The sequence below is a fragment of the Eptatretus burgeri genome, chromosome 5 (genome assembly GCF_056783735.1).
Source record: "Eptatretus burgeri isolate ZD-2024b chromosome 5, Ebu_testis_v1, whole genome shotgun sequence".
NCBI classification, from domain to species: domain Eukaryota; kingdom Metazoa; phylum Chordata; class Myxini; order Myxiniformes; family Myxinidae; genus Eptatretus; species Eptatretus burgeri.
The window spans coordinates 84,087,194-84,110,085 of record NC_140965.1 but is presented as its reverse complement, the minus strand read 5'-3'; the positions used below and the strand labels follow the sequence as shown (position 1 = coordinate 84,110,085).

The 22,892-nt window shown below is 40.4% G+C and overlaps 1 protein-coding gene across 3 annotated transcripts in view; it reads right to left on the bottom strand.

Moving 5' to 3' along the window:
* Window positions 1–22,892, bottom strand: part of SPOCK3 (SPARC (osteonectin), cwcv and kazal like domains proteoglycan 3) — a 570,187-nt gene that overhangs the window by 528,742 nt on the left and 18,553 nt on the right. For 2 of the 3 annotated variants that reach the window (XM_085882734.1, XM_085882736.1), the window contains exon 2: window positions 15,278–15,406. In XM_085882734.1, coding sequence (XP_085738860.1) covers window positions 15,278–15,406 — 129 coding nt within the window. Of the gene's footprint in view, window positions 1–15,277; window positions 15,407–17,910; window positions 17,930–22,892 lie in introns of those variants that run through there. The other variant, XM_085882735.1, reaches the window with a different exon arrangement.

The window sequence follows — 22,892 nt, the reverse complement described above, 5'->3', positions numbered from 1 at the left end:
TAGAGCAAACACTGGTGATGGAGACATTGAGGGAGCATACGGGGTTGTTGACGAATGAAACACATTTTGAGCAGGTCCAGCATGTGGAGCTGACAGCCCCAGAGGAGTGTGGCAAATTGATGATGAGCAACCTGCTGGAGAGAAGCGACCGGACCGAGGTGACTCTGGAACAAAGCAGGTACATGGGCACATGCATACATGGTGCGGACGATGAGCTTAAGGTAGGAATTGAATTTTATGTTGATGAAGAGACTTTGTCCGATGGGGTGCACGTATGTGTGACCCCTGAATGTGTGTGTGGAATGCCTGTGAATGAATGCTGTGAGCCCACACTCCAGACTACAGCACCGGTGTGTGCTGCCAAGGCCGAAAAGTGTGTGGGTACTCACGTGGCGGTCGAGAATGTAACCCTGGAATGCAAGGCAGTTAGGCAGTACACAAGTAAGGTTGAATGTGTGGAATGTGAACACCTAACCGTGGAATGTGTGCAGCCTGCTGTGTGTGGGAGTCCTGAGCGTGGAATGAGTGGTGACGTAGGAAATAGGTTAGAGGTGCAAGGGGAAATAGAAATGCATACATATATATATATATATATATATATATATATATATATATATATATATATATATATATATATCCACACATACATATACATACATATATATATATATATATATATATATATATATATATATATATATATATATATATATACATACATATATATGCATTGATGTTGAAGTGACCGGTCATATAATGGAAGAACGTACAAAAATGGGAACCTTCGTGGAAAAAAATATATACAGTATATATATATATATATATATATATATATATATATATATATATATATATATATATATATATATATATATATATATATATATATATATATATATATACACATATATATGCATTGATGTTGAAGTGACGGGTCATACAATGGAAGAACGTACAAAAAGGGGAACCTTCGTGGAAAAATTTTTTTCACATGTTCAGCGAGCCATGTAAAAATTTTACATGTAAAAGTAGCAATCACCGAACCATCATATTAAACACACACCTCCCGGATTCAAAGATATAACATTCCAAAGCGACACAAAAAGTCGGCACAGGCTTTTCAGAGCTCAAACCAACATGAAGGAACAGGAACTCCGAACACGAGGTCAATGGAGGTTGATTTTTTTTGTGTGTGTGTGTTATCAGCCTTGTGAGTTACAAAGAGAAACTCCTCATGACTCTGAGAACAACCCTGGTTCATATAAAGATAACCAACTGCTTTAGAAACGTCTGTACCTCCATCCTTGCCACACCAAGGTTGTGTGTTCCCGAGCATACCAAGGCAATGTGTTACCTGAGCATTAATTCTTCATGTCATATGTTCATGGTGTACCTGACTCCTTTAAGGCATCAGTTAAATTTGTTTTTTTTCACATTTAAAAGGTAATGGTTGGTTTCCCGCAAAGCTTGTTAATTCACTGAGTGAAGGCAAACACAGCCTGTTCCAAGTTCCGTTTGAAGTTCCGCATGGATAAAGCACACAAATAGAACCACAAAGGCTTACCTTTTAAATATAATTCTTTAAATATGGAAATCAAGCAAAAAATAACAAAATGTAATTCCAAGGGATAACAACTCAATGCGACCACAAAATGTCATCCAACGCTTTTCACAGCTCAAACCAACATGAACGAACTCCGAACAGGAACTCCGAACACAATGTTGATGGAGGTTTTTGGGTTTTTTAATGTATGAATGTCTAAGTGACAGGTAAATGATGAAAACACCACACAAAAAGTTAAATAAAACGGTCGTCTAAAAATAAAATTGCACAACATTTTCAGCCGCCGAGGCACCACCCGAGAGACTGATCGCCATCGCGCAGCTCGGTTGATGTGACATGTGTATGTTATATGTATGAATATATATATATATATATATATTTATATATATATATATATATATATATATATATATATATATATATATATATATTTTGATGTCGAAGTGACGGGTCGAATTAAGGAAGAATGTACAAAAAGGGGAAACTTCGTGGAAAATAAAATTTCACATTTCCAGCGAGCTAGTTGCAATCACTGAACCGTCATATTAAACATACACCTCTCGGAGGCGCCTTAAATGTCAAGTATGTCCGAATTGTGTCGCTATGATGAACAGGCATTCGATAATGAGTGAAGAAAGTGAAAAAAAAAACTTTATCATTAAGAAATCATTGTGGTTCCAAGTCAAGGCATGGTTGAGCAGTTCAAAAAAACATGGCGGCTTGAGATCCCAATGATGTTACCTCGGAAATGCTTTCTATTCAGACCCAGAGAGCGAGGTGACCGAGGATCACCTGATGAAGGATATAATTAAGTAAGGCCGTTAGTTATCTTCAAATGGAGTGTTTTAATTAACCGAAGCACACAATTTTCACTCTTGCACTTCCTTGGAGTTTTCTTAGTATGGACGAGTGTCGTGGACTTTTTGATTCAAACATAGATTCAAACTCATTGATATCCTGCTGGTTTTATGGTTTTGGAGTTATGGAGGACACACACACACACACACACATACACACACACACACACACACACACACACACACACACACACACACACACACACACACACACACACACACACTGACACATTGCCTTTTATTGGTAGAGATGAGGTCACTGCATGAGTCCTGATGAATCCTCTTTGTATTAATTCTCTTTTTTATCGTTCAGGTAACAGTTTCACCACCATATTCTCCTTTATCTCTTTGTGACACCAAATCCCATTTCGCTTGATAATGACCTTTCTTGGAACACATTTCTATTTTGATAATCTCTCACTCTGCATCTTTCTCAAATAAAATACTGCAACACAACATCTCTCACACTCCACCCTGACCCCCATCTCCAAAAACATTTCTCCTCAATATAACCTCTGCTAGCAGCTTTCAACAGAAACTATATTAGTAATCCTTCCCTCATTTCTTACAGAGGAGTGTCCAATTATTGTATAATGAAAAATACAATTACATCCTAGACTTTGAATATCAGCTTTATAACATCAGGAGTGATGCAAAACATGGATTAACCATCACTCTGTTGTAGCAAAAAAACAGAAAAACTGCATTTTAAACAAAGTTTCATTTGAATTTCATGTCTTTGTGTCCCATTTTAACATTGGTATGTATGTAGGACACAGGTGACAGAAATATGTATGTAGGAGAGCAAAGTAATGACATATACAAGAAAGGCTTGAGTGTAGATTGAACTTTAACAATGGGCTACATTTCATCCAATGTGCCTGGATTCACTTAATTAGATGATTGGCCACAAATTATAAAGCACAGCACAACAGGCCCGAGTATTTCAGGTTGTAAAACTTCAGTCAGATCCAGCACCAGTATTGCCTTCGTGTATCTGTAGTATTCATAGCTGAGGTTTAATTTACACTTTGCATGCAAACTCCAATGCCTCTGCTATCATTGTGTGGAAACAACCCCCCAGACATGGCTCTCCCCCTCCCTTTAACATACTCATTGCCTTTGGGTGTACACTGGACGAAGCACACTAGCTCGCCATGGAGCAAACAACCCACCCTCAAGCAGGGTCTGACCTCAGAAGATAAGAGGAACCATCAGTGCCAAGCATTTTGGCCATACAAGGCGATATAATGCAGAACCTAGTTTAAAAAAATAACATGCAAATTGAACGATGAATGATATGGACAAGTGAATTTCATTCTTCCTGGTAAGCGTGTCTAAGAGTTTCAATGTGCCATTTATGTACAGTAGGATAATGGTTGAAGTGAGAGTGATGAGCAGTATTCTTCAGAGGACCTGCATTTAATGTAAACAATTATTGAAGTGGTTTGACATAAAATTGCCAAAAGCCATTCAAAAAAATTGGAGAAAAAAAAAAAACCTCATAATTATTCGGTAGTTTTGATCTACATCACAGAGGTGAAAACCTTCATAAATTGTCACAAAATGTTGTATGTGTAACATTACAAGAAAACTTAATTCACCAATTTCTATAATGAAGCTGCAGCCAGCAAGTAATTTGCTTTGTCAGCTTGAATGTCAATTCTGACTGACGGAAATCTTGTCTCTTTGCAAAACTCGCAACTATTATGTTGCCATAATACGCAAGATGAGCCTAACTTCACACCCATTCACATGTCAAAGCTGAAATGTATTTGGCTATATCCTCCAAGACCGAGTGGTGGTTTAAGTAAGTCTCCTTTGCTCCCGACTCAGTACAGTTTCCATTTTCCTTTGTTCAACTTCAGTTCCTTCAATCACTTGCCACTCATAAAATGTATCCATTTTGACACTTCACAACAACACTGCAGTGCTGAAACTGCTTTTAGTGAGAAAGCTTGTGTCCCTAATCCATATTTACCACTTCCCTTTAATAGAGTGTAATTTTTCCAACTTGAATGTCTCCCCTATCAATGTGGAGAGGTTCCACCTTAGGGTTCTTTTGTATGTAGAATTGAGGCTCATGAAGAAGCTCGAATACAGAGCAGACCAGGATGTAATAGAACAAAAGAAAAAGCAGGATGAGGGGGGGCTGTCCATCAACAGCCAGGTTGAGGGACAAAATATAGGAGACTTGGAACAATGAGGGACGGGAAGAATGAGAGCAACGCGAGAACACACGGGGTGAACAAGATGGATACAGTCGCAAACTCTGAATCACAGAAATGGAAGAAAAAATGAAACCCCAGATACAGGTGGCTTGGGAAGGATTGATGGTGGTAGAAAATATAACGGTTGTGGATGGGGAATGAACTGAGATGGTGGTGAATGGCTGTTTTGAAGCCCTGGAGGAAAGAACGAGTGGAGGTGAGCAATGAGTCTGGAATTTAGGAGTTTCACCAGAAGAGGCTTACAGGCAAACTGTGTGTGCACTCCAGAAACTAGAAGGGAGGGGGGGTGGGCAGAGGACAAAAAGAGAAGAGGGTACAAGACCAGAAAGGAGGAGGTATAAGACAGAGTGACCAGCCACCTGTCTGCAATGTGAAAGTCAGAGGTCCAGAGACTCAGCTAATCGAGGGAGTTACCAATCATTTTGAAGGCCTTGGTCTTCACTGTATCGAGCAAAGTGAAGTGTGACACAGGGGCACCAGCTGAAAGGGGAAAGCAGTACTCCATCAAGCTGTGAATTAAAGCCAAGGTTGTTAAAAGTTCAGATTGGCAAAGGAAGGAACTTGCACAATGGAAGATGCCCAGTCAGTGGCTGGCTTTGGAGGCCATCTGGAAATAAGATCTGTCAAAGAAAGATCATGGCTGATGGTAAGGCCCAAAAATTGAGTGAATTAACCTCTTCAAGTGGTTTGCTTTGGAAGTAGAGGGGAGGAATTGCCAGACGGTCCTTTCGAAGAGACAGGGTGAGTGTGTGGGATTTGGTGGAGTTGAAAGACATATTCCAAGTGTTGAACCAACTCCTGATTGTATCAAGGTCTGCAGAGAAAGGAGAGGTTGCTGCCTGCCTGACTGAAGAATTAGAAATGATATGGCAGAGGGTGGAATCGATAAGCAGGTTTCCAGGGAATCAAAAGGATCATTTATGAAGATGAGGAACAGGGCCGGGCCCAAGACACTGACTTGAGGCACTCCAGCAAGAACAGGGAGAGTGGAGGATAGGACCCTGTTGATGGCTAAATACTGACTACGTGAGTAGAGGAAGTCAGTGAGCCATGAGAAGAGGTGGCCTTGGATGCCAAAAGCAGAGAATTCAGAGATCAAGATGCGGTGCCAGACTGCATCAAATTCTCAAGATATGTTCAGAGATACAGCCCTGATCTCAAGTCTGAGATTGAGGGATTCCATCCATTATTGGGAAAGTAGAAGCAGCATATCCAGAGTAGTAGAATGACCGTGCCTGAAACTGAACTGATACTCTAAGATCAGGCCATTCAATAAAAGTAAGGGTTTGATGTCAACTGCAATGCTAAATTGCATTGCAGTTGACATCAAAGCAGGTAGAAACTGATCCAGAGAGAATGACTGAGTGAACATAGCCAAAAGAGATTGAGCAATAGTAACAGAGAAGGTTTTTAGGATACATTCAATGATGCCCTCTGAGGCTGTCGTAGAATCGGAGTCAAGGTTTACCAGAAACCTCTCCACCTTCTCAAGTAAGAAAGACACAGTATTGAGGAGCAGTTGGGTATGAGAGGGTTGGGCAGGTGTAGGGAGGGAAGGGTTGGACACAAGATTTGGAAGCAACCACATAATTGAGGCATTGGGCCTTCTCATGAGCAGAGCCAGGTGTGATGCTGCTTGAAGTGAGGGAAGGGATGGAGGGGGAACATACACCAGAGACAGACTTGACAAGGCACCACCAGGTCTTTGAAGAAGGATGGGTATGATAACTACAGACGAGATGGTATGAATCTTGACATAAGGGAAAGTAAGGTTGTGCATAAGAATTCAGAAGCAGTATTAATATCAGGAGAGGTGGAAATGAAGGACCAGTGTTGATATGAGAGGACTTCTTGCAGTCCCTGCCAGTCAGTTTGAGTGAACTGCCAGACTGAGGCAGGTCTCTGACAACAGCCAGAGAGATGTTGACTCTCATAAGCACATGATCAGATTAACCCATTGGAGCAGAGGAGTAACAGGATATATTCGTAAGGAAATGTGTCCTTACCAAGTCCAGAAGCGAGTACATGCCACTGGGAGAAGTCCGAGTCAGAAAGTTCACTGATTGGGTAAGGCCTATGGAGTCACAGAAGACCTTTGCTGCAATGTCATGGCTGGTTGACAAGGTACCAACACCCAACCAATTGGCATGGAATCACTGAATAGTTGGGAAGAGAGGGAGTCAGGATGGGTAGTTATAAGATGGTCCATGTTAGCAAAAAGGGAGATGTAAATTGATGCATCCCTCTTAGGAGGACAGTACATCAGGTCAGGTCATGTATGGGAGCATGCGCCGGAGCAGCGCGTCACTGTGTGAACTTTCCGTCGGTACTCCAGGGGCCTCCGTCTGGCCATCCCACAGGCAGATATCTGGGCCATCACCATTTCCTTGAAATGCCAATAAACCTGCTGCAACCATGAGGCACATGGTCAGCCCATTGGCCTCTTCCACTCACGAGGCTCCCTCACTGAGAGAATCTGATGAGGAGGATCAGCATCAGGAAAACGAGCCACATGTCCATACAGCCACAGCTGATGTTTGTGGACTATGCAGGTAACAAATCTCATTTGAGTCTCTCTCAACCGCTCGTTGGACACAAAGTCTGACCGGCAATACCAAATGATTCTCCGAAGAGACCTGGTACCAAAGGAATGATGTCTCAATCTCAGATCCCAAGTCAGAGTCCAAGCCTCACATACCTAGAGCAAGACTGGAAGCACCATGTGCGAAATGAAGCTCAGAGATCTTGATATTCCCAAACGATGCACGACAGCTTGATCTCCCCAATATCCTCCCCAGAATCCAGTCCGTACAAGCGGTGAAAAGTGTGGGGGGCAGTACACACCCCTGACAAAATCTAGTAACAACTGGAAATGTAAGAGATGGTATCACCACATCTCACAGCACTCTAAGTACCAGAGTATTGTTCAGACATCAGATTGATCAGTTTGGGTGGCACCCCACGAAGACCAAGAATCCTCCAGAGGACATCCTGATTCACTGAATCAAATACTTTGCAGAGATCAACATAAGCTGCATGCAGCCCCTGCTGAAACTCTCGTCTGTGTTCGGTGAGGACCTGAAGAGCAAGGATACGGTCAATCATTGAACTCTTCGGTGTAAAACACGACTGCTCTTGGTGCTGGTGCTCAGGCAGATGGTTGCGAACCCTTTCAAACATTATCCAAGCAAAGACCTTGCCCAGCACTAAGAGCAGTGTCACCCCTCAGTAGTTGTTGCAGTCCTGGCGATCACCCTTCCATTTTCACAGAGGGACAACAAGGCCCTCTTCCAGTCAGTTGGGATGATGCCTGTGTTCCAGGCATAGCACAGAACTGCAGGCAACGACATGAGCACAGCATTTCCACCAGCCTTGAGAAGTTCAGCATGGATGCCATAGATCCCAGAAGCTTTACCCCATTTCAACCGATTCACTGCAGCCCATGTTTTCACAAACAAGGTGGATCACAGTTGATTAGAGGGTCAGCAATCGGGATAGTAACACTCTTGACATCCAACTCAACAGCTGGTAGATCAGCCTCATACAGCCGCTCAAAGTAACCGGCCTAGCGGGCCTTCATTTCAAACTCCTCTGTCAAGAGCGCACCACCCTCCGCTCCAACTGCAGTACACCGAGTGGTGGGCTTGGAGGAACGCAATGCACAAATTCCCCTGTAAGTAGGACGACAATCACTTGACCACTGGTGATGCTCTACCCCCTGCCTCAAAAGCGCCTCAAGACAGGTGATGCTGCCTCAACTCCCTGAATAGCGCAGCTATGCCATTAAGTCTGGCCCTGCGACTCTAATCAATGGAATCCAGTGTCCCTTGAGAGCCAAAATCTTCTTTGTCCTCCGGTGAGTTCCAAGACATCCACAGGCAACATCAAGGATGGTGGTCTTGAAGGCACTCCACAACTCTTCAGGATTCCCCAAAGTACCCAGACCCCCCAAATCCACACTCAGCCTCTTCACAAACTCCTCAGTTACCCTCTCATCATTAAGTTTGCCAACATCCAGCTTAGGCTGGGATGGTACCATTCTCCTGGATTTAATATGCAACTTCAGAGTTGCAACAACAAGCCTGTGGTCGGTATTGAGGAAATGAGCACTCCGGTAGACCCTGCAGTTCTGGATCATCCTCCATCGACCATCAATGAGCACATGGTCAACCTCCTTTGCCACACTGCCAGTGTTAGAATACCAAGTTAAGTGATGAGCTTGTGGGCACTGAAACCATGAACCAGCCACCCTAAATCCATGACTTCTTGAAAAGTCAAGGAACTTACTGCTATTCGGGTTCACAGTTCCAGACCCATGGGGACCAACACACGTCTCATAACCATCCCTATCAGTTCCAGTCGATGCATTGAATTCCCCCAAGTCCAGAATAGTATCTCGCCTGAGGTATTCCTGAACTACAGACTCGAGAATGACAGAGAATGTGTCCTTCAGGGTGAGATCACTCACCTCAATCGGAGCATATGGAGAGACCAGGGAAATATCACCCAAGGAATGACGAATCCTTAGTCTCATAATACGCTCGTTGACCGGTGTTACCTCAATTATCATTGAAGTCAGCTTGTTGGACACTGCTACAGCAGCTCCTTTGGCATGGAAACCATCAGAGCAACCTGACCAATCGTAGGTGTAACCACCTGCCATGATCTCACTACTTCTCCTAAGTTGGCAGATTTCAAGCCTTCCCCCCACCCCCAAACTCTCTTCTGGTGTTGCATCCTCTAACTCTAGCTTCAGTGGGTCAAGTAGGTTGAATGTTCAACCAAATCTGTGTGATGACCTCCAGAAGTACATGTTTGTTGAAATAAATCCAGGTTCACAGCTAACCTCGAGATATTAAATTGTCCTTCGTTTCCTATATGTTAAACTTTCTTCCATATTCTGTCCAGTCCTACTTCTTGCTTCAGTTATTGGGTTATTTCTCCAAAATAAGCTCATAGAGTGGGTCCTGGAGTCTGGTTGTCCATCTATTAACATTTGACTTTAACATCTTCTCACAAACTACCTGACTGATATGGACCAAATGTGGCAGGATGCATCAGTAGAGCAATATATCATGGGGTTGCGCTCTTCATCAGATGCACCCCCTATAAAGGGGGTGAAAAGGGGTTTTATCTTGTGTTGTTGTTTAGTTTTTTTGGTGTTGTTTCGTTTTTTGGTGTTGTTGTTTATGGTTTTTTTTGTATTATTGTTTAGTTTGCATCAGGACAGTAAGGTCACCCACCTGTTGGTAAAATAACCTTCAATCCCCCAAGTGGGATACTTATTTAAGTTGTGAGCTTATCATCGATTCCTTTATGAGACATCCATTATTACTCCCCGCAGCTTTTCTACTCTTCTCATGCTTTTCAGCTGTCTGTGTCTCAGCTGTTCTATGAGGTGAATTGTCTTTGAATTTTTTTTTTTATAACTGATTCAATAGTCCTCAAAAAAAAAAACGACCGTATTTTCCGGTGTATAAACCACAGTGTTAACTACACCCCTGTTTTTTTACTTTTTTTTCAAACTCCATACAAGCTTTTAGATGCGTATTTTTTAGTAATGGCTTCTTTCTTGCCTCCTGTCTATCAAAGCCAACTTCGTGTAGGGAACGGGTATTGTTGATTGATGAACACTGAGCCCCATTTCAGACATAGAGACTTGCATATTTTTCAGTCATTACTGGACTTACAGTAACATCCCGAACCAGTTTCCTGCTTGCCCAGTGGTTGAGTTTGGATGGGCAATTTGATCTGGGTAGAGTCTGGGTGGTATGATACATCTTCCACTTCTTAATGATGGATTTCACTGTACGTACTCAAAAGGATAACGTGTAACTTTGAAATCTTCTTATAACCCTGTCCTGAATGGTGCTTCTCCACCACTTTTTGTCTGACATTTTTGAAAAGCTCCTTGGTCTTTGTGTTTGCCTTGATGGTTGATTAAGTGAGTTGCACTTTAAAACTCCTCAGATAAGTGGGGGAGCTGAATTTTTAAGTTAAACCACTGATTACATACAGGTGACACCTATTACACTTATTTTGTAACCTTTCAAATAAATAATTTGCCCCTGAAGTGATTTAGGGTTAATTAGGCAAAGGGCTTGAATACTTAATGCAAATGAGAATCATAAATCTGATTTTCTTTGTTAATCTCACTTATTTGCATTTTATCTGCATTTTGTATCGCTATCACTTTGGAGTCATTTGTGAAGACTCTATATATTAAGTTTGATTTGAAAGCATCATGAAATAAGCTCAGGTGGCATCAAAGTGTGAAAATTTTGGAGGGGGTGAACACTTTTGCAGGCCACAGTATGACCCACCAAGCACAGATTGGGACCAAAGGATTGCAACTCTTTTCTCGGGCTTGGCGAATATAGTAAACTGAGGGGGGAGGTCGGAAGGTGTTTGACATCCAAGCCTTATTGATGGACAGATCAAGAGCTTGGGACTTCATGACAATGAAAGACAAATTGCTCCAGCTATCTGACCAAAGACTTGTTTTTTTCTCAAACTGCAGATATGGATGCAGCAGCAGTCTGGGTCTCAGAAGTGTGGCGCACTGTCCTGCACAGTGTGATGTCATCAGCAAAATGGTAAAGAGCATTTTCCAGGGAGGCAAATAAGTCATTGATGTTGACCAAGAACAAGATTAGTTGTCAAATGATTCCCTGCAGCACAGCAACCTCAAGAGGATGATTACAAGAAAGAATACCACCAAGAGCCACCTGTCGCTTCAACTTGCAGAGAAAATTGGTAAAGGTTAGCTGTGTATTAAATTCTGCCAAGCAAACGATATGTGCTTGACTAAATTTTGATTATTGGTTTAGTTTAACTGCACAATCAAGGACCAACAAAAAGGGAGACACATGACTAAAGGAAAAACAATTAAAGGCATCAAGTATGACACCAATAATGAACACCTGCCTATTTGATCTCATTATCTGTAACTTCATTTTCTCAGCTTACATATTCAATTCCTCATCGATTGCATTCATCAAAAATATACAAATCTCAATATGTTCTTGAAAGCATTGTAGATTATATTTTCTTTAATGAAATTCATGACACACTTTGTACTCCACCTTACTTACGTTACTTGGACAGCATTGACATTTGTTTTTATGCACTTAGACATGAACTTTGATGCATCAACTATGCTGTTTTTTTTCTTTGGTATAAAAGGAGGTGTGTGTCCGTGTGTCCATGTGTGCGTGCAGGGTCCACCCATTGGTTGGACATGTTCGCCTGACTCTACCCACAATTTCAGTACTATTGCCTCCCGTATAGGTCTGAGGCCTCTTTTACAAGGCTCGCACTTTCTGACTCTCTCACAGCTTATCTTAACTCAAATTCGATATCTGATTTCATTACTCTTGCGAGAGGAGAGGGTATTGCATTTGGGTCTATTTGTCAGTCTGTTTGTTTGGCCACACAGAACATGAGTGTTTTTCTCTCCAACCGATTCTCAAATTGAAATGAAATTTTCACCATAGGAGCGACTGCTCACATAGAATGTTTTAATAATAATAATAATAATAATAATAATACTAATAACAATAATATTAATGACGTCACAGATCACGTGGTGTGGCAGCCATGTTGGAAAAAGGAAACATTTTGGACCTCTATCTCCAAAACCACACCAAGTAAAAAATTGAAACTCGGCAAATGGCAAGTACCCACATGGGGAATAAGCATGATTTTTTTTATGATGTCATAGGTGCCTTCATTATGATATCATAATTGCAGATGTAGAATGCTACATCCGATCAGTATGAAAATTTTTGAGGGTCATCTTGGGATAAATTGGTCCACAGAACAAAAAATGATGATGTCGATGGTCAAGTGGTTCGGCAGCCATATATATATATATATTTTTTAAACCTTCAAAAATCTTCTCTAAAATGGTCGAACAGATCGAGGCGAAACTTTACAGATATGAGCGCCAATCCATGAGGAACAAAACGTTCAAACATCTGATGTCATAAGTCACATGGTTTGGCAACCATATTGGATTTACCCTAAAACCAATTTTAAAATCTTCTTCTCCAGAATGGCTGGACAGATCGAGGGAAAACTTCACACAAGTTCCCCAAGCCTTGGTGATGCCAGTGTGTTCACAAATAATTGATAGGTGACATGGTCTGGCAGTCACGTTAGATTGAGCGAACATCTTAAAAAATATATATTTCTCTTGAACCCCATCATCCATCGATGTGAAACCTCAGAATTATGATTCAATAGTGATGGGAAATCTAGGTTTTTAATTTCAACCACATCAGCCCCATGGTCTGGCAGCCAGAATTTTTTTTTTTTTAATATGGATTCTTTTTGATTATTTTTTTTTTTGGAATCAGGCTCACATGGTTGTGCATGAGTGTGTTTGAGGGGAGAGGAGTATCAGCTAAAACCCAAATCCTATACAGGTTCCTCCTGATGACTTCATCTTTGTTTTTTACTTGTTTTGGTTCCTTCTGATGACTCAAATGCAGGACTGTACCTAACTGGTCTTCCATTTGATTTTAATTGAATTTATTTTAATCCTATTCTGAATTCAATTGAATAATAATAAACGCCATGGGTCAGGGTCAAGTACGTAACACACCAATACACAAACTCCACACAAAATACATGACAAAAAACTACACAAACACCTCACAAAACAAGTCCTGATGAGGATCTGCAATCTCTGATTGCTCTTTTTCTTGTTTTTCATTGTGGCTGAGATGGTTTATGACTCAGTTGCAAAAAGAAAACAGGAAGAAAATCGTATGGATATTTATATTTTAAAAGGCAAAACGCATTTTAATAACCATTTCTGGTCAGGTGCGATGAGAGGAGAGAGCGGGAGAGCAGAGAGGAGGGAGCCCACTCTTTCCTTATCCATTCTTCAATGGAATCTGCTACATTTAAAATAAATTACAGATCTACACTTCAAACAGAATTGCAGATCTATAGTAAACATTCATGCTGTCTACATCATGCCAGACTACACAGATCTCACTCTATATGTACTACAGTAATGTGTTCAGAACTGTTTTTTTGCTGTGATACATCGACCATGCAAAAGAGGGAAGATAAAAAGTTTGTTTGGCTTCAACACAGCGCTAAAAAAAGATTTAATATTGATATTGATTACTTCTAAATCCTACATTGAGGCAAAATGTGTTTGTAGCATGCTGCATGTGTACACTTACAGCAAAGTAATGTACATGTAGTTTGTAAGAGAGTGAAGATTCACAGGCATACTGAGTTATGCCAAACTTAAAAGAGAGACCACTTTCTGTGTGTACTACAGTACTGTATTCAAATGTCTAATACTGTGCTATACATCTTCAAAAGCCATATTTGATACTTTTCTGTATGAATCGATTCTGCTTTGCTCCATCAACCACATATCAGAAGTGAAATTAACAGCGTATCTTTCTGTGTTGTTGGTTAGATATATTCAAGTAATTCTGAAATAACCTCAAAACAGCACTGAAATAACCAAATATTGTTGCCTGTAAATGTAATAACTCCAGTAAAGTACGATGTGAGTGTTGATTGATTGTCTTATTGCATACATGTACAATCATCAATATTTGTTGCTCTGATCAATATGTTATGCATGTGACTCAAAACATGCATCCAATTCTAAGATGAATATCAAGAGAAAAGGAATAAGTGGTGGTGCGATTTTTTCACATAGTAGAATCGCAGGTGTAAATTTACTCACAGCCAAAATGTAACTGTAGGCCATAGGTGTGTGTGTGTGTGTGTGTGTGTGTGTGTGTGTGTGTGTGTGTGTGTGTGTGTGTGTGTGTGTGTGTGTGTGTGTGTGTGTGTGTGTGTGTGTGTGTGTGTGTGTACAGCGGGTGACGGAAAAACCCTATGGTTAATGTGCTAGTTTACTTAAAACGTCAGTTCTTCAAATGCAATTATATACCGTACACATCGTCAAAAACGGCAACACAATTTAATCTTTGAGATACCCCACACTTCCACAATGCAAGGGGAATCTTTAAAATAAATCACAGTTGGGAATTCCCTATAAAATTGTTACTGGGGATAAAATCAGAGCAGAGAGCACAACAGTTGATCAATTTTTGGAAAATGAAATGATGGATTATTAATTATGATGATAAAAATGAAATGATTGTTAAAAAAAATATTGTTATAAATAACACAGCATCTGCAAGATACATACACTTAAGTGCAGAAAATCTCTTGCAGTGTGGTTGATGTGAAGCAAAGTGTATTTTCATAGATAGTGAGTCATATGCCGAGAAAAATATTTGTACAAAAACAACAATGATGAAGGCATTAGATCGTATCATTCGGCCAGATGGTTCTAATACTTTAATCCAATAAGGCCTTTCCCAGCAAGCATATTTTGGCACCAATAGAAGAGTATGAATAATAGAGAATGATATACTTACTGTATTAGCTTGCTGACTGATAATCTCATAAAATACCTATAATCCACATGGATGTGACATTTGTTCACAATGATGTGATGGCAATCGTTACAATGGTGTTAAAAGAAATGCATTTGCTGCGTACCCATGCTATGCATTGAGAATGAGCAATAAATGTCAGGCTGGGAGGGAAGGAAAAACCAAACGGTGAATACTGCTTACATCACGGAAGCGATGCCATGAAGCCTCGTCCATGAAGTTGGTACCCTGGGCATGGTGGGAATTTGAATTACAGAAACTGAACTGAAGCAAGGTCAGGAGCAGGAACCACCAGAGGAAGAGAAGAAGCATCTGGAAAAGGTACACAAAGAGGTACGATATGTGACCGACTCAACACATTCCTCAAGAATAAACCATCACTCACGAGTCAAATTGCATGTTGAAGATATGAAGTATCATCATCAAGGGTATTAAGGTACAACTTACTTTCACTTGAAAATCAACTCATTTGCAATTTTTTGTCAATAATTTGGTCTTGTCTATATATTTCTGTTTTCTTATCTGTGACATCACTATAGCACCTGGTTGAAAGTCTGAGTGAAAGTCCCCTGCCTCACTACCATCTTAACTCTCCTCTTCTTTACTCTCAGGCTATGGCCCCTGGTTCTGTCACTATCTACTCTGCTGAATAATTCATCTGCACTTATTTTATCTATACCTTTCATTATCTTAAACATCTCTATCATATCTCCTTGCAACCGCCTCCTTTCTAGTGAATAAAGCCCTGTCTACTTCAACCGCTCCTCATTGGAGACCCACACGTTGGCTATGAGAGTGGAGGAAGTCAGTAATCCATGAGTGGAGTTGTTATTGGATTCCATAGGCAGACAGTTTGGAGAGCAAGGTGGGATGTCAGACTGTATCAAAAGCTTGAGATACTGTATGTCCAGAGAGATGTCCCTGATCTCATGACTGATAATGAGGACCTCCATCCATTGTTGAGAGAGTGGAAGTAGCATGTCCAAGGTAGAGTGACCAGGTCTGAATCGAAATTGATGATCTGAAGTGAGGCTGTTGGAGAAAAAGAATGATCCTTTCCATAATTAATATAGGGCTATTGTACTGCTCACTGCATCAGCGGCAGAGCCGCGTCCCTAACCAATGATGCAACCAGCAGCCACAAGGCTTCACACGAGAGTGGGTGTGTGTATTGTACTGGTGATTGTTTTTAAGGGGGGAAGGGATATATCAAAATATGTTTATTAAGTACAAGAACTAATCACTTGAAGGAAGTAATTCCAATGATGCAGCAATTCTAAGCTGCATTCTATATCACTCCATCCATGGGGCCTGCACTATAATTCTTGCATAATTCGCACTGTACATTTGATGTGTATATAAGCTCAGTAAGCCAAACTAGCCAACAAAATCGAGGATAAATCACGGCATTGAAAAAATATCTTGAAGACCAATTCACACAATACATTTGATATGTGTTGGCCTACATATCAATCGTCACTTCATACACACGATATGTTATGTCTCTATCGCCATTGTTAGTAAGGATTTCTGTGCATGCGAGACAATGAGGTGATCACCATTTCTGTATACATGATCAAGGCTTATGGAAGAGCTAGAGTAAATCGGAAGGGAACAAACAAAATGGAAAGAGGGAAACACCAACAGCAGAGTACAAGTGAGAATGAGATCAAGGGGAGGGGGAGAAGAACACATTGGGTGAGGGTTGTTGAGAAAGTGGATTCTGCACACAAGCTGCACACAAGCTGAAACATAGCAAGACGCGGGAGGCGAAAGCGTGGATGAAATAGAAAAGTAACAAACTAGCCGACAACGAACAAATGAAAAAAGGTGAAGGGGGCGAAAAATAACAATAACCTGGAAAACAAGAGTGCTTGGCAATGGGATAATTTGTGGAAGAAGCGATCATGAGTATGGTTGAAGGATGACTTGAGGCAGTGGTGAACAGCTGTCTTGAAGAATTGGAAAGAATAATGGGACTGAACAGACTGTGGAAGTTGGTTCCACAGGTGAGAGAAAATAAGAACAAATGAGGGCCAGGTGAGCAATGAGCCTGGATTTTGGGAGTTTAACAAGAAGAGGGTTACTGGTAAACCATGTGTGCCCTGAAGAAACCTGGGAGGGACAGAGCCAAGAGAGGGCAGAAGATGCAATACAAAAAAGAAGGCAGTGGAATCGAATTAGGAAGAGGGGCCACCAACCTGTCTGTTATATGAAAGTAAGTCCTTGACACTCAGCTTCATCACAGGAGATCCCAAAGATTTTGAGAGCCTTGCTTTCCACAGCATAACTGACTTTGCTTTCCACAGTTTTATTTTGAAAGTCCCATATTATCACACCTGCTACACTATGCAGAGTGCTGGCATGTCCATCTATAGACTGATGACATTGCATATATTATGATGTGGTAATGGGACAATGGGGATAACTTGATTTCTACAATGGACTTGAATTTCCACAATGGCTGCTGAGTCTACCATCATAAGCACAGTTCATTGGAATTGTGATAGCTACTGTTTTATTTGGGATTAAAATCCCATACAAGCAAACTGCACAAGTTGACCAAAAATGCAGATGGGACATCTACATATTATGTATACAAATGAAGATTTTTTTTGTACCCCACTCCTCCTTCGACATATGTCCTATGCATTCCTTTTCCCTTGTTACCACCTCTTTGGGGACATTTATTGTGAAAAAATGGAATTATTGAGCCCCCACAATGCAACCCCCTACCACCATACAATTTGTACAAATAATAAGTAGATGACCTCTTTCTCATTTTTCCTTTCACTCCTCTCATCTGCTCTTTTTACCTTTATCCACTACTTTCCTTTTTCTTCAACTTTTATTTCTCAATCTTGCACCGCCTCAGTCTTTTCTCAATGAAAATGGCCCTAAATTGCTGAGAAAGTATTCCTGTTAAGGAAAGAAAAAACAAGCTGTCCATCATTCTTTCATAGTATATTTGTTTTATAACATGGATAATTTAGTAAACAAATTTTTACACTTGCTTTTTCTGTTTACACTCATCACGTTTTCTCTGATCATGACATAATAATGGAATTAAGGATATATGTCCACTGTCAGTGGTGAGCTCAAATTAAGGGCATACTCTCGAGGTGCTTGCTCATTTGACACATCAAAAAGGACATTGCAAGTCTGAGAAAGTCCAGGTGCTTTTTTGGAACACTCGGTCGACACAGCCAGCCTTGTACCAGGATGTATTAGCAACACACCTGAAGAGTCTTCTCTCACAATCAACCTCTCAATGGAAAAGAAAATCATAATTTAAACGATTCATACTTTGTTTCTTCCATATCTTCAGTAAACACCATGACGTTGATAAGTTAATTTTCTTTGATTAAATATTGCAGCAATCACTAATTATGCCTGGTGTTGCCTTAATGGTTAGGGTGGTGGGCTTTGGTTCCTAGGGTCCTGAGTTCAAATCCTGCTCAGCTGTTGAATGAATACCAGGTGGGGTTAACTCAGCCTGTCATCCTTCTGAGGTTGGCAAAATGAGTATCAGCTTGCTGGTATCCTGTGTTGGAGTGGCGACCTGTCCAGGATTGTGCCCAATAGCCAAGGAGACTGCTTAAGCAGCGCCAATGCTCTGCACAGAGTATGGTCCCAATGTGTCTGTCTGTCTGTCTGTCTCTCTTTCTCATCACCAATGATGAAGTTGCATCTTCTTGCCTTGCTACATAAGAGCAATTTAAATGTTTTCAAAAGTATAAAATAAGTCTTCTGATTAAATGGGTAAAAAGTAAAGACAAGATGGGAGAAACAAAAAGAGTAAAGGAATGATATTTCATGTCTGTTTGATGGAAGTTTTAGAACAAGAAAAGGTAAATGAACTCCTCTACATTCCACAGTTGCCTCAACACTGTAGCATGATGAGGTGATGCTCAAGTACAAGAGATGAAGGGAAAATTTAAATAGAAAGAAAAATAAGGTGATTGAGCAAATTATAAAACCATTATCTATATGGCCACCTTAAAGGACCAGAGATGTATATTTAACGATATAGTTGAGTTCTGCCTGTGCACTTAAAGGATCCCATGGGATGTTTTGCCTCTGAAGTAGTACTCTGGCTAAATTAGAAAATCCTGCCTTGTTGTTTCACAAATAATCTTACATCATTGTACTCTCTCTGTTCCATCAGTTTATTATGAGTGATGCCAAGAGTGGTTATGCAGATGCAACTGCATGGTCACTTCCCTTCACGTCAAGACCAAGTATCTGTTCCAATGAGAGGTAATCCCCCACCCACTCCGCTCCAGCCCCACACCTCATTCTGTTCAGCCATAGGAAGATTGTATAATTTGTGATTCAGTTTGTCAAGATGTGATCTAATATTTAACCATAAGCCAAAGCTGAAATATCAACATCCAAAGTCTGAGTCTGAGTTTGGTTGGATGGACTTGAAGCTTATCTTAATCAGATGGAGTAACTGGCCCAAGGAAGCCCGTTGGGAAGCGGATGAAATGTCACCTCAGACCAGATCTGCTCTTGCTTGTTTATTACTCGTATAGATGAACAAGACAATACACCGAGTTACATTTTTGGTTGGATGCGCCTTTTTCTTTTAAAATGATGTATAATCCCCAACACTCCGATCTTATCTTGTGTGTGTATGTATATATATATATATATATATATATATATATATATATATATATATATATATATATATATATATATATATATATATATATATATATATATATATATATATATATATATATATATATATATATATATATATATATATATATATATATATATATATATATATATATATATATATATATATATATATATATATATATATATATATATATATATATATATATATATATATATATATATATATATATATATATATATATATATATATATATATATATATATATATATATAGCTCAGTTCCTGTCTGTGCCATAAGCACCACCCATTCCACGGGCCATGCCTTCGCCCCTCTCCCCCAGCGTCATAAGCACTGCCCATTTGCTAGGTCACGCTTTTCCCTCCAGCAGCCCAGAAATTACCACAACGTTTTTTGCTCTGCATAGCTCTACGGCTTCCTTGGGCTCTGGTGTACATTTGAAGACTGAACAACACATCTTCTATCATAAAATATAGGGACTGTTTTGAGGAAACAGGTATATTTTGATTACAACTCATGCAGAAGAAACGAGGTAATGCATGTTTTGTTTGGAGCAATCGTGGCAGTGGTCTCTTTTACACCACCCAAATAGGTACGAAGGTACACTCTCATAATGCAGAGGAAAGAAAACAGTGGTCTTTAATTTAAAAACAAATTCGTTTTCACCTGCATTTTCAAGGCTGAATAATGTGCAAGTACAGGATTTGTAAACAAATTGTACTTCAAATGTGCATGGACATGTAATTCACACATTATGTGAAGTAAATAAACATTAGAGACGTACGTAAGTAATTAGTCGGGAGGCCGGGGAAATTCCCGAGAGATTTTTTTTTTACTTCTTCTTTCAGAAGTTATTATGTACACATACAATTTAAAGGTATATGAAGTGTATACCTCAACCTTCATACACTCAACATCACCTCTGAGTTTATGTACCTTTAAAAAAGTAAAACACGTTGAAAACTGAACAAGGTACATTTTCATTAAAAACAAAAATAGTCACGATTAATATTTGAAGTCTTCAATTTATTTTAAAAACTGTCCTTTTGTCAGTGTTTTGTACAGTATGTACGATATGCTAGAGAGATGTCCAGGGGTGTGTTCAGTTCCGAAGCAGCTAGCTACTGCTTGCTAAGCCAGCCATTTCTTATCAACAGTTTTGAATGGAGTGCTTGCTTGAGTGCTTAAGCCACTTGTTGAGCACTCTGGGAGGAACTTGGTAACTGAACACACCCCAGATTCATTGAATGGAAATGAGGATAAACATCTAGATCATGACTTATTTTGGTCATATTGATGAATTTGTCCGTGGGGGGGGGGGGGGGGGATTTTCAACATCACGACAAGGTCAGATTTGGTCATATATTATCGGTGACAGGTCATATTTGCTCTCTTCAATCTCTATCTCTTTCTCCCTCCCCCCCCACCTCCCTCCTGCACCCTCCTCTCTTCCCACCCTCCTCTCTTCCCACCCTCCTCTCTTCCCACCCTCCTCTCTTCCTCCTCCCCTCTCTTTTTCTTCCTCCCACCATCCTTTGATATTTCTGTCAGTGAAACGACATGTGGTATTTTCCAGTGTCATATACAGTGGTGAGAAAACGTGTGTGAACCCTTTAGCATTTCTGTATTCTGATAAATTTGATTTTAAATGTGATCAGATCTTCATCTAAGTCCTAATAATAGATGAAGAGAACCTGATTTAACTAAATAGCACACACACACAAAAACGTAGTTTTTAATCGATTTATTGAGCAAAACACAAGGAATTAAAAGGAAATTCAGACACAGGTGGAGGCCATTCAGCCCATCATGCCTGTGCGAACACAATACTACACGAGATACAAAGTCAAGATACAAAGAAGAAAACGCAATTTGTTTTTTTAAATCGATTTATTTGAAGTTTTTGTAGCTTTTGTTTCTTTTTTTTCTTTTTCCCCCTCAGTGGAGGGGGCTAGGCATGAGTTTGGTTAAAAACACGCATCAACCACACAACACCCCTTGACGAGACCCCCACCAACAGCACTCCGTGCACATGCACACAATCACCCATGAATGCTCAAACTACCAAAAAGTCCTGTCAACATTCCATACCCTTCATCTCCATAATTTCCAGGTACCTATTTAGTTCTAATTTAAATTTATCTACTGTTTCTGCTGCCACTACCTTTCCAGGGAAGCCAATCCATGCATTAACTACTCTCTGAGTGAAACTCCCCTGCCTTGCTGCCGTCTTAACTCTCCTCTTCTTTACTCTCAGGCTTTGGCCCCTGGTCCTATCACTGTCTGCTCTGTTGAATAATTCATCTGCACTTATTTTATCTATACCTTTCATTATCTTAAAACATCTCTATCACATCTCCTCGTAACCACTTCCTTTCTAGTGAATAAAGCCCTGTCTCCTTCAGCCGCTCCTCATAGCTGAGTCTAACTAGGCCGGGAATCAATGTAGTAGCCCTGCGCTGAATCCTCTCTGTGGCATGTATGTCCTTCCAGAACCATGGTGACCAGAACTGCACACAATATTCTAGATGTGGCCCTCACTAAATTCCTGTACAATGTTAACACCACCTCTTTTGATTTATAAATGATCCCCTTCCTTAAACAGCCTAAAACCCTATTTGCTTTACCTATAGCTGCCTGGCACTGTGCTGCCTGCTTACCTCCCATATCTATTACTACCCCAGATCCTTCTCCTGTGTGACACACTCCAAAATTACCCCTTGCATCCTGTAATCTCTATTTTCATTGTTCTTCCCCATCCCCAACACTATACACTTGCTCAGGTTAAATTCCATCTGCCAATCTTTTGCTCAATCTATGCAAGTATCAATACTTTCCTGAATCTGATCACCAACCCCTCTGCTATCCACCTTACCTCCAAGCTTTGTGTCATCTGCAAATTTTGAAAGCTTACTCTTGACCTCTTTATCTAAATCGTTGATGTAAATCATGAATGGTAATGGTCTGAGTACTGATCCTTGAGGTACCCCGCTACTTACATCCTCCCAGCAAGACATCCTCCCACTCACAGCCACTCTTTGCTTCCTACCACTGAGCCAATTTGCAATCCAATTAGCTGCCTTACCAGCCACTCCACAAGCCCTCACTTTGGCCAACAACCTCTGA